The following is a 12,440-nucleotide window of genomic DNA, read 5'->3' as shown; positions in this document are numbered from 1 at the left end:
AACACAAATGCAAATAGTTCACAAATGAAAAGCGTCTTGTAAATTCAAGTTTAAAAGTTTGTATATAAATGTAACAACATCCAAATACATTTTTGATGAAAATTGCAAATATCTTGTGGATTCATATATTAATGGATTTATATTACATTTATTTGAAACAAGACACATTTGTGTGTGGATCAGAAATGTGTTTGTGAAACTTATTTTTGTTTATGGATTTATTTTACATTTATACATACCGATATTCATTTGTGTGTGCATTGAAATGTATTTGTTAGAAGGGATTAATTTATATATAAATCACAAAATACATTGGTGAATCCTTCTCTGTGCATAAATTAGGTGAGTGCTGCATGCAGCGCTCAAATATTATTCTTCATAACTTTTCAGTTGCCTCAGCATATTAGAATGCTGAGGCATTCACACTCTAAATATTGAAATCTTTATTCTTTATTCTTCCGCCGTTTTTTTGGTCTTCAACTCCTCCGCCATACTTTTGGCAACAGAAACCATTCAACTATTAAAACGTTCAGCTCTTTAACGACATGATGGCTATAATTCAGCGTTTTTTAACTCTTTCAAAATTTTAAACTATTCAGCTTTTTCCACATTCTTTTTAACATGGGAGTCAATAGGAGGACGGCAGAGCCATTTCCTCTGGTACTTCAACTGTTTAAGACGTAACTCAATCGATTTTCAACCGTTTATCTTCGTTCCAACCATTTAACAAATGTACACACAATAATGTCTACGGATTTTCGATATCATTTAACTTTCTTCAGAATCACAGTTTTAGTTTCAAACCGTCATACTTTTCAGTTGCTCTCATTGATTTCCGTTGACGTCAGAACTGAGGACGTTCAGGCACACTCACACACACACGCAATAGCTTTGCCATTCTCTTAAGACACACACACACTACCAATACTACTACTACCATTACTACTACTACTTCAGCTACTTCTCCTGCCAATACAACTAGCCTACTACAACAATTACTACTAGGCCTACTACCTTATACTTCAGCTACTACTTCTACCTAAGCTACAACAACTATTTCAGTGGTGGAAACTAAACCAAGTTTTATCACTTCAACTAATTTAAGAGAACATGAGGAATCGGGGAGTCTGGATAAAGTATTGACAGAGACTTTATTGTTACCCGCAAACGAGAAACAACAATGCAGAGTGAGGTTTGTAAAGACACTGCCGGGTCGTCCGATCCCGGTCTTTCTTATCCATTCAAACTGAGCTGTTTTGCATATCAAATGACCGCCTTCGGTACAGGCTCAGAATTCCCTCATATGGCAGGGACGGTCAACCATAAATTCCTTTAAGTATGTGGTCGTCTCCTGCAGATAATCTAAATAATGGGAGGATGTCAGTACGCCTTAGCCCTAGACTGCCTGGCTCTGTATGAGGCCCAACTCTGAGTCCAGAGGTGTTTTTTTCTGCTTTCCACTATTAAAAGGTGCCTTGACATGCTATTTTATAAATGCTTTAATATAGGTATTAGTGGGCCACTAACATAGTATTCAAAGACGTTCCCGAAATTCAGCCGTGGTGCATAGTTACAGCCACCCCACCCACTATATATTATCACGGCCAAAAGCTGTGTGAGCCGATATTATGAATCTCAAACGACCGTGTTGGGTTCTCCGACGTTCCTGGTTCTTCCACGTCCACATCAATGTGAAGTAGACTGAACCGCGACAAGGAGGAGCAAGGGATTGTTGCCGGGCAGCGCTTAGGCACCTCCGCCTCCTGCAGCGCGGTGGTACCTCGGCAGCGGGAAGCGGGGCTCAAGCGGGAGACATTCGCCGCCAACCATCCCTTTCTCCTCCAAGTCGTGGTTCATGTTCTTGAGGGAATCAAAGCCAAAGTTCCTTTCCCCCAATTCATTCTCAACCATGGCTGAGATAACCCCCACTACGAGTCTCGTTGTAGAAATACCAGAGACGAGAGTCCGACGAGTTATGCGCCATAACACCAAAAGAAGAACGGTTATCCAAATAACAAGGAAGTGTACAACGCTTGCGTTACAGTCCTGGAGCTCTATATTTAAATAATATCATACATAGATATCTATATTATATAATACATATTATCACTGCCAAAAGCTGTGTGCGCCTCCAGACGATATTATGAATCAAAAAACGACTTTGTCGGGTTCTGCAACGTCTCTGGTTCTTCTACTTTCACATCAATCTGAAGTAGACTGAACCGCGCGCTGCCTGATGCCGGTTGCCCGCTGCCGGGCGGTGGTGCCTCGCGGCAACCGGCGGCATGTCGCAGTTCATGTACTTCAGGGAGTCAAAGCCAAAGTTCCTTTCCCCCAATTCCTTCTCAACCATGGCTGAGATAACCCCCACTACAGTCTCGTTGCGGAAATACAAGAGACGTCAAAGAACCGACAAGAAACACTTACACACACACATTATGTGGCGCTCGCACGGTCGTGTCTCATTGGCGGGCCAAGTCTCTGGGCGGGCCAGGCAGAGTAAGGGGAGGAGCTTACTGCAGCGTGACGACATAGGAAACCACATTCCAAATCAGCGGGCTTGAGCCACCGTTTTTTTCAAAGGCGAGCAGAACACCTAGTTCTCCTTTTAAACCGAACGCAAGTTTTAGCCACTTGGGGACCATAGGCAGGCGAGGGGAACTCATATTTATGTTAGAGAACCTCATAATGTGCAATTTTCATGCCATGGCACCTTTAATGCATATGCCTGATATATATATATAGGCCTGATAATGCTCAAAGTTAATATAAAAGTAATGGTTATTTTCTCCCATACTACCTACTACTTCAGCTACTACCTACTACTTCAGCTACTACTACTACCACTTCAGCTACTACATACTACTTCAGCTACTACTACTACCTCAGCTGCTACCTATTACCTCAGCTACTACCTACTACGTCAGCTACTTCTACTACCATTTCAGCTTCTAGTACTACTACTACTTCAGCTACTACAATTACTTCAGCTACTACAACTACTTCAGCTACTACCCACTACTTCAGCTACAACTATTACTTCAGCTACTACAACTACTTCAGCTACTACTACTATTTCAGCTTCTATTACTACTTCAGCTTCTACTACTTCAGCTTAGTACTTCAGCTACTACTACTTCAGCTACTACCTACTACTTCAGCTACCACTACTTCTTTAGCTACTGCCTACTACTTCATCTTCTACTACTACTTATACTACAGCTACTACTACTTCAGCTACTACTTTCAGATTCTTCGGTTCAATTAATTTTACATTTCTTCATTTTCAGCAATGCTTTGCCCTTTTCATTCAGCCGTCAGCATTCACACACGTTTTCTGCAGGAAATGCAATTGTGTTATGTGCCATGTGACACCAGTGAGTGAGTCCAGTCCATTCCCATCTGATGTGCCATGTGGCACACCAGTGACAGGGTCCAGTCTACTCCCATTCGATGTACTCTCTGAAGACAATGCTTAGATTTACACGTGTGCATCATCTCTGTTTGTATAAGGATAATATATGTTCTAAGGTCACATTGGGATTCAGAAGACATGAGAGTATACTGACATCCACACAGTATGACCCAGAAAAACATTCTATGCACATCAATATTTGATGAAAGTCCAACTTTGTATTGAGTAAGGATTGGGGATATAAGGAGCTGTACGGGATTCATTCAGTAGTGTGTATTCGTGGATACCATTCGGCTTTGTTGTCTCTCGTTTGCGGGTGGCAATAAACTCTCCATCTATACTTGACCTGGACTCTCAAATTCTCTCCTCTTTGCTTATAGCTAGTTGAAGTGAATTAGATAAGTTGTTATTATTAATGCTACCACAATACATGTGCATGTGCGTGCTTGCGGTGTATGCATGCGTTCGCGAGTGCTGTGTGTGTGTGAGCTGCAGGCTGCTTGGCACATGCGCACATGAATAACTTGAGTTTGTGGTGCTACAGGCCTTCTATTATAGTACAGTGTTTTCCCTATATGCACCTAGCAGTGGCGGTACGCCGCTGCTGAAATATCACCGCCGCTGCTGAATTTAATTTTTTTTAACAAGAGGAGAGGAGAGCTTCAGCTTAACTCTTTAAAATACGAATCTTATATTATAATTAGAGCTGTCAGTTAAACGCGTTATTAACGGCGTTAACGCAAACCAAATTTAACGGCGTTAAATTTTTTATCGCGCGATTAACGCAATTATTTTATATAAAAAAAAAAAAAAAGTTTTTTTTTTTTTTTTTTTCTTTGGCTCAAAACAAAGAAGCAGTAGCCTGACTGCTATGTTCAAATGACATTTGTTCAAAGCAGTCGTTTAATTGCACTATAGGCTCTTTTTTTGTATCGTCCTGTTTTGATCAGTGTATATGCCAATGTTGTTATCAATAAAAAATCATTTGCACAAGGCAAGCCGATGCACTTCACCATGTCGATAAGAGAATTAAAATGAGAAGAATTATGGGACAAAAAAATCAAGGGATATTTAGCATAGAAAAATAATTTGCGATTAATCGCGATTAATTAGAGTTAACTATGACATTAATGCGATTAATCACGATTAAATATTTTAATCGCTTGACAGCTCTAATTATAATATAACATTCCGTACGCTACGGACGCTGGATATGCACTTCATGTCGAGGTCAATTCACGCACTTGTAAGTAAAGCATATAAACGGAAAGGAACTTCCGTAAAGTTGGAAATAAATTGGCATATTCTGAGTTTGCGGTTCAATAGATTCAAATGAAACATCGTTGCGACACAATTTACACCTCTAGCTACATGTAGTAACCTAGAGAACCAGCTACAACATTGTTTTCATCCAAACGAGCCGTCTTTAGCGAACGGTGAATTGCATTGGCTTCTATGAGCTGTCGGCTTTCAGCCGTGAGGTTAGGGACCATCTGCAAAAAACTGCAGAAAACTACCACAATGGTAAAATGTCGATAGCGTCGTCGTTATTGACGCTAGAGCCCCAAAACTCGTTCCATAGAGGCATGGCCTCTTTATGGTACTACTACAACCTTTAGCTTTGAATAATATATCTCTTCTTATTTTTGAAGATTTTTTATTTAGCAACAATTTCAATAGCGTCGCCATTATTGACTCTAGAGCCCCAAAACTCGTTCCATAGAGGCATGGCCTCTTTATGGTCCTACTACAACCTTTAGTTTTGAAAAATATATCTCTTCTTATTTTTGAGGATTTATTATTTAGGAACAATTTCAACAGCATTGCCATTATTGAATCTAGAGCCCCAAAACTCGTTCCATATAGGCTTGGGCTCTTTATGGTCTTACTGCAATCTTTGTGTTGGGGAGAGGGGAGGGAGTGGAAAGATGCATTGGTTAGAGGCACAGACCTTTTCGATTGTTGTAGTATTTGTGTCATGGGATTTTACTGTATAGGGTGGTTGGTGATATATTATTTGTTAAATAAATGTAAATAATTGTTTTAAAGATTATACTTGTATGATGTTCAATTTCTCCATATTTCCCCTATTCATAACTGTGCACAAATGTACTGTATGTACACCCTTCTGGTGCCGGCAGACAAGTCTCCCGGCACGGTGTGCTTTCCGAGCACACAAAAAAATTTGTGAGCGGAAAAGAATACATTTCACCTCCGCTGCTGCAACTCCATCCTAGGGGAAACTCTGTAGTAGTAAGATTATCTTGAGGTGTCCTGTTCAATGTACTGCTAGGCATGCAGCTAAATAACTTTGGATACTTTATGATAGGCAGAAACATAGATAGGTGGTTAACCTAACCTGATCTCACAAAGACGTTACAAACCAGGCCGGCTTTGAACAGGACCCTCACCTGACCTCAGGGAGACTTTTAACAGGAACCTAACCTGACCTCAGGGAGACGTTACAACCCAGGCGGGCTTTGAACAGGACCCTCACCTGACCTCAGGGAGACTTTTAACAGGAACCTAACCTGACCTCAGGGAGACGTTACAACCCAGGCCGGCTTTAAACATGAACCTAACCTGACTTCAGGGAGACGTTACAACCCAGGCCTGTTTTAAACAGGAACCTAACCTGAACAGATCCCTGTCCCCCTTCACTTCATTCACAGCTAAGCCACTAGAAGGAGTTTAGACAAATGGAGTCCAGATGTAATTAAAACAGTCCAATCCGCTGCTCTATGAATATTTAAAGTCCTCGGAGCTATTCCATTTGATCCCGTCACACGACAGGAAAATGCATACATAAATCCATCCATATTATAATAAATTCACGGAAGCCTGGTATGTTTGAAATGCCTCTCTGGCTTGCTTACCAAAATGCGCTTAGCCTCGATACCGAAGCCCCTGCAACACTAGAGTTAAGCAAGCGACTGACAGGGCCATCTATGAAGCCTTCCCTATCGCCAGCATGCCTACCATCCAAAAATAACCACAAAACCATGGGTTGTTTCCATGGCCTCTTGCATAACTACGCATTTACATCATCACAGAGCCGTGTATCATTGGCGACCGATTTTCTCTGGACATTAGATCATTAAGCATAAAATAATCCCCTTGGCTCAGCCCATCCATTTACTCTAGTCAGTGTAGGGCTGTACGGTATGTACTAAAATGTATGTAAAGGTATGATTTGAGGCATAGACGGTAGCGGTATTATATCACGGTATGGTAATTGTGTCTTCTAGTGTCAATATAAATGCTTCTGAAGGGGTAAAATATTGGTTAGGCAGCAAAACTGCATGAAAAGATTATTATTATTTTTTTCTCAAGTTACTTCCATCTCTTACAAACACTAATGTTTAATAGTATGGATTTCTTTCTCCACTTGCTCGATGACCTTGCCGTATAGTTTTGGCGTCTCAATTTGGCTGAATTGTGTGCGGGCAGGTAACGCGTACCTATGATTGAGTGTTTGGACCATCTCTTTAAAGCCCTTTCTATCGACATTTTGAAAGGGAACCATGTCCTTACACAGGTTGACAGTGACGGCGTTTGTGATCTCGTTCCAGCGCTGGTTTTTGTGGTTGTAAGAACTGGCTTTGGAAATTGCCTGCGGAAGCGATATCTGTGGAAGATATGCAGAGACAGCCTCACGCTACCAGCGTCTGTCTCGTACGGGGTGGATTGAGAATAGGCAGTATCTGAGAAGGCAGTATCGCTGTCAAATCTGTCCCTGGGTAAAAGTAACGTCGCGCCGAATTGAAAAAGGAACTACGTTTCGTTTCCATATTTTCAGTAAATGCCCGCAAATTAACTTTTTACATGAAAAAGTAGTTACGTTAGTGTATTAACGTGTTACTTACTTTGTAACGCGTTACACAGAACACTGTCTACCGGTCACACGTTAACGTCAAAATCCATACTGTAGCACAAAAGCACAAATGTACTTGCTATACCGTTTATACCATACACCCCTAAGTTAGAGTTTAATTATGAACACCAATGGAATGTAGCCAAGGTGTCTTGTGCTGGGAGTAGGGATGGGCGTGAGGAATCGATTACTCGAGTACTCCTCGTTACAAATGAACTCGGTTGGTGGACAGGCAAACTCGAGTTTGCATATACACACAAACAAAGTTTTCTGAAGCAAATGTATCAATTTTCTGTCGGCGCCACTAACGCATGACGTGGGCACAAAGAAAATTAAATGCATCCATTTCCATGGCGCGTTTCGTGCCGTGTGCAGTTACGCCAGAATTCAAAAAGTTAAGAGATGGCGGTTAAAGCAAACCGCAGCGAAGAATTGAAATACTTTAAAGAAATAGGAGATCATAAGGTGAAATGTAAAATATGCCAAGCGAAATCGAGCTACCAGAAAGTACTATGCGGCAACATATGCTCCTGAAACACAACGGTGAGTTCGGGACCCGCAGCAACGGTGAAAGTGAAAGTGTGTCGGCTATTTTCACCGCCGCAAGACGCAGCTGTAATCCCGGGCGTGTAGAGAAGATCACAACGCTGAGTATTTCCATAGTCCATTTGCTGCCGTTTTATTGCTTTAAGCATTTATTTGCAATGGTTAGGCTACTTGTTTCGTTTTTTTTAAACTGTTACAGGCCTTGGTTCGACGTGATTTAAATTGTTGAACGTTTGCAAAAATAAATAATTAATACTCTGATAACTCTGACTGTTTTGATGGAGAATAAGCATTACATGTTTTGTTGGTAATATTGCCGTTCATCATCAGGCCTATTCCTGCTGCAGATTTGTTGCATTCTAAAAATAGATTTGATTTAACGAGTACTCGATTGATCCTTGAGGAATTCCTTCGATCACTCGAGTTTGGAATTTACTACTCGTGCCCATCCCTAGCTGGGAGTGTAACAAACCTCAGAGCTGGAGTCCCGTGGCTTCACATAATTGGACGGGAAGACCCCGTTCTTGCCGCTGACCACGCCGGTCCACCAATCCCCTTCTTTGCGGGTCACCAAGACGACGTCGCCCTGCTGGAAGCTGAGGTCTCCCTGTTCGCTGCTCTCGTAGGTATACATGGCCATATACTCTAGAGACAGACACAGCACAATGAGCGATGAGCCCCTGTGTGTGTGTGTGTGTGTGTGTGTGTGTGTGTGTGTGTGTGTGTGTGTGTGTGTGTGTGTGTGTGTGTGTGAGCTGCTCTCGTTGGTGCACAGGGCGAGATCATTCAGGGCCGATGTGTGCAGACAGTGGGTGTGGTTATTGAGCTTGCATGTGTGTGAGCAGAGTTGTGTTTGATTTTGTGTGTGTTACCTTCCCCAGAATCTGACAGCTTTGTGGGGGAGGGAGAAGGGTGTTTTCCACAGGGGGGACTCTCTGACGCTCCAGACTCACTAGGGGGAAGAAGTGTGAAGGAATCAGTGGTCCTGAAATATATCAGGTAACACAGTCAAGACATTTACTATGTTTTATAAGATGTACTTACTTGTACTTACTTATTATATATTCGATGAACATAATATATATTTTTTGAAACATTACATTGATTATATGTATAGATATTCTTTTTTTATACACAAGCATCTATGTTGTATCCTCTAGCGTTGGTGTATTTAAATATCTTGTATATCTATCTGTGTGGTGCACCAATGCACCACAGAGGAGTCCTTGTATGTGAAAGATCACTTGTCTCTCCACTTGTGACTCTTCCAGCCCATCACCTGGTCTTGCTGCGTGGGGGGGCCGGGGAAGGGGCTGCTGGGGGGGGCGGAGCAGTCATGGAGGCTGAGATGAGCTTAACGTAGCTCTTGGGGAACCAGCCCCTCTGGCCAGACTGCAGTTCCCCTAACCACCACATGTCCTGCTGCTCAAGAACTGTGATGACCTGCCACAAGAAGAGGAGTATGAGGAAGCCATGGGATACCATACTAAAGAAATGCATTACCATAATGCTTGAATGTAAACACTTATTATTGTTATTCTTTAAAATAAATCAATAAATAATATAACCAAGGCATGAGTGGTATGATCATTTCCACCTCATTCTTGTTGAAGTTGAGGTGGTTGTCCTTCTTGGCTCTCCACGGATACAAGGCCTGAGCCTGCAGGCCTTCTACCTTCTCTCCCTTAACAGAGAGAGAGAGAGAGAAAGAAATAAAGAGAGAAAGGGTCAGAGAAATAAGCTTACAATAATTTCATCCTCAGTAACCAACTTACGACGAATATGACACCAAAAATGTGTCATATTGTAAGTCACTGTAAACATAATTTTCCTAATAATTGTAAAATAACATTATTTTAAGGGTTCCATGACATGCCACCAGGTGTGGTATGATGAAAATCTACCCCTTATGACATCACAGGTGGGCGTGTCCACTTAGATGTGTGACGGATAGATGAGCAACAATTGCTACAGTCCACTGGGTAGGCTGGTAGACTGCTCTATCCAGCACACATCTAGGTCGACACGCCCACCTGTGATGACATAAGGGGCAGATTTTCAAAACAGCTTGTAATGGCTAATCACACCACACCTGGTTGCATGTCATGGGACCTTTAAAGTAACAATGCTACCTGTCCCAGGACAGGAGATGGGGAGGAGCCTGATGTCATGGTGGCGGGTGTGAAGGCGGAACGCTGGCGTAGTTGAGCGGAAGGAACACTAAGGGAAGGGTTCTGATTGGTGGAGGATGTTGGCCAGGCATCCCATCCCTCGCTGTCTGACTGGTTGGCTGTTGTGGAGGGCCAGCTACACACACAGACAAAGACACATACACACACTCTTCAATTGAGTTCTAAAATATAATACATTTAAATCTTGTTTTTTAAATTTTGCTTTCAAACTATTTTCTATACATATCTGCAATGTACTGAGCTATCAGCCGGTACATACGTGGTGCTGAAGTCGGCCCAGTTACTGCTGACTGAAGAGGCGGAGGAGCTCTGTCCAGGGGCGGGGGGAGGGGTGGCTACAGGCTGCCGGGTGGGGGTGGGCGTGGCGGAGGCAGAGCTACGCAGGCTGATTGGTGCTTCGCTGTCAGGGATCCTCTCTGCGTAATTGGCCGGAAACCATCCAGTCCGTCCCCTCAGCTCTCCTCCTAGCCAACCGGGCTCCCCGGTTTGGGACTCATCCACCTATTGGAATAATGCAACAGCAACAAAGCCATCAATTCCACATCCAAAGCAGTATAAGATCTGCATTAACACTCCCTATATCGACCACTGTATGGGGATGAGTGGTGGTTTTAAACCCAAAAGCAAAGAAAGGATATCCAAAATGAAGGATTATCCAGTATTCCTGACTTGTTGTCCTAGCAAACAATAGTTTGGGCCAACAACAGCAGGGAGGGCATTGCCTGCTTTAGTACTTATGGTGCCGTATGAAACTTGTCTGACAGGAGAATGTATTTTTCTTGTTCAGACGGTTAGAGGTGCATCAGGCAGCAGGTCAAACAACAGGTGTAACAAACAACGACAACAACAAGGTGTGACTCAAATCAAGATAAAGACATGCATCCACTGGCTCTGAACGAGCCAACGAGCCGCTCTGAACAACTAAATCATGGCCTGTGATTGGTGAAGACAACACAGTGGGCGGGGCAAGAACTTACCCACTCCCCTTTAACCTTCAGGTTGGATGGCAAAGGAAGAAGCAAACAGTTATTACACATCCACACACGTGGGAAAATCCACACAAAGACCCACGCACACTATGAAGGGACAATCTAGAGTCAAACACATTTACGACACAGGAAGGTTTGGTAAGTGACACTAGGGCTGGCCCGAATACATCAATTCAAGCTTTGAATATTTGTTAGGTTTTCCCAACAAATATTGGAATATTCTGAGGAAGAAACTCAAAAAAAGTGAGTTCATAGTGCTCATCTTTTCCTGCCTGAGGGGTAGCCGGCGGAGACTCCTGCTGCAGAATCAGTTGTCAATTGATGCTTTTTTCCTGTTTACAACTACTGTTGTTTTGTTTTTGTAACGCAAAAAGATAAACTAGGATATCAGGTAGGATTACTGCGTGGGCACCATTAGCCTTCAGATCAACTCATCAGAGCATCAGTGCGGGTGAGAGAACGTCTCGGTCTGCTTTTATCACACTGGACGGCAGGTGTCCAAGTGCTACACTGAGGTGTTAGGATAATGGCCTAACATCCCAATACCAAACCAGTGAAGCCCAGACGTCACACGGCCTGCTCATCCTTTTGATGAGGGCTAGTGGTGGGTGGACTGGACTGGTGGAACTGGGGTGTCTCGCTCCCTTCCATACATATTAAGTATCATAAGTATTCACCGGGATATTCGTTTGGTTCGCAAATATATTTTTAGAAACCCCCCACCTGAAGCATATGAATCCAGAATTGAGATTTGAATGCATATGTAACAAACCAATATCTGAATCATCGAGCTCAGCACTAATAACCACTAACAACCAGATTAATACAGAATCTTCAATACAGAAACATCTTCACCGCCCGTTATTCCATTCATTTCCTGTCCCGCTCCAAGCTTGCATTCAGACACCCACCCACACAGGACTTTTACCAATCAATGTGACATTAATTGAGTGTACAGAAGTATGTGTTTGTGTGGTGTGTGGTGTGTATGACCAACCATAACAATGTCCCCTGGCGCGATGCTTATCTCGTCGTGGCTTCGTGCGTCAAAGGGATACAGGGCCCTGTAGTAGACCACCTTCATGGGCTGCTGGTCGAAGCTGGTGACTGGAACCTTCTGCTCCAACAGGCCGGGGGCCGGAGCCCGCTCTGCAATCCCTATGGCAACCACAAGATCACAACACAAGTCCAAATCAAAGTCAAAGTGTTTTATTTGTCAAATGTACAGTGCAACAGAGGGTCATACTGGGCAGTGAAATTCTTAGGACAAGGCAATGGACAACTGCGTAATAAAGCCTGTGGAGATGGACAATGTGAAGCCTTTACCATGACATGTCGTATGCCATGATACAATAGGATTAAAGTTATAATGAAAGCCATCCTGCGATTATATTCATAACTAAAGCATTGTGTGATGGATTGAG

At 42.9% G+C, this 12,440-nt stretch overlaps 1 protein-coding gene across 5 annotated transcripts in view; it reads right to left on the bottom strand.

Moving 5' to 3' along the window:
* Window positions 1-12,440, bottom strand: part of itsn1 (intersectin 1 (SH3 domain protein)) — an 88,505-nt gene that overhangs the window by 20,953 nt on the left and 55,112 nt on the right. For 4 of the 5 annotated variants that reach the window (XR_003979735.1, XM_030379666.1, XM_030379668.1 and 1 more), the window contains 8 exons: window positions 12,014-12,174; window positions 11,005-11,019; window positions 10,287-10,528; window positions 9,968-10,142; window positions 9,433-9,519; window positions 9,115-9,278; window positions 8,708-8,787; window positions 8,308-8,480 (listed from right to left, as the gene is read on the bottom strand). Coding sequence is in view for 4 of the 5 variants with exons in the window: in XM_030379666.1 (XP_030235526.1) it covers window positions 8,308-8,480; window positions 8,708-8,787; window positions 9,115-9,278; window positions 9,433-9,519; window positions 9,968-10,142; window positions 10,287-10,528; window positions 11,005-11,019; window positions 12,014-12,174 (1,097 nt within the window). In the remaining variant the exon portion in view is untranslated. The remainder of the gene's footprint in view (window positions 1-8,307; window positions 8,481-8,707; window positions 8,788-9,114; window positions 9,279-9,432; window positions 9,520-9,967; window positions 10,143-10,286; window positions 10,529-11,004; window positions 11,020-12,013; window positions 12,175-12,440) is intronic. The other variant, XM_030379667.1, reaches the window with a different exon arrangement.

This window comes from Gadus morhua, chromosome 15 (assembly GCF_902167405.1).
Source record: "Gadus morhua chromosome 15, gadMor3.0, whole genome shotgun sequence".
NCBI classification, from domain to species: Eukaryota; Metazoa; Chordata; class Actinopteri; order Gadiformes; family Gadidae; genus Gadus; species Gadus morhua.
This window is presented reverse-complemented; position numbering and strand designations above follow the sequence as displayed.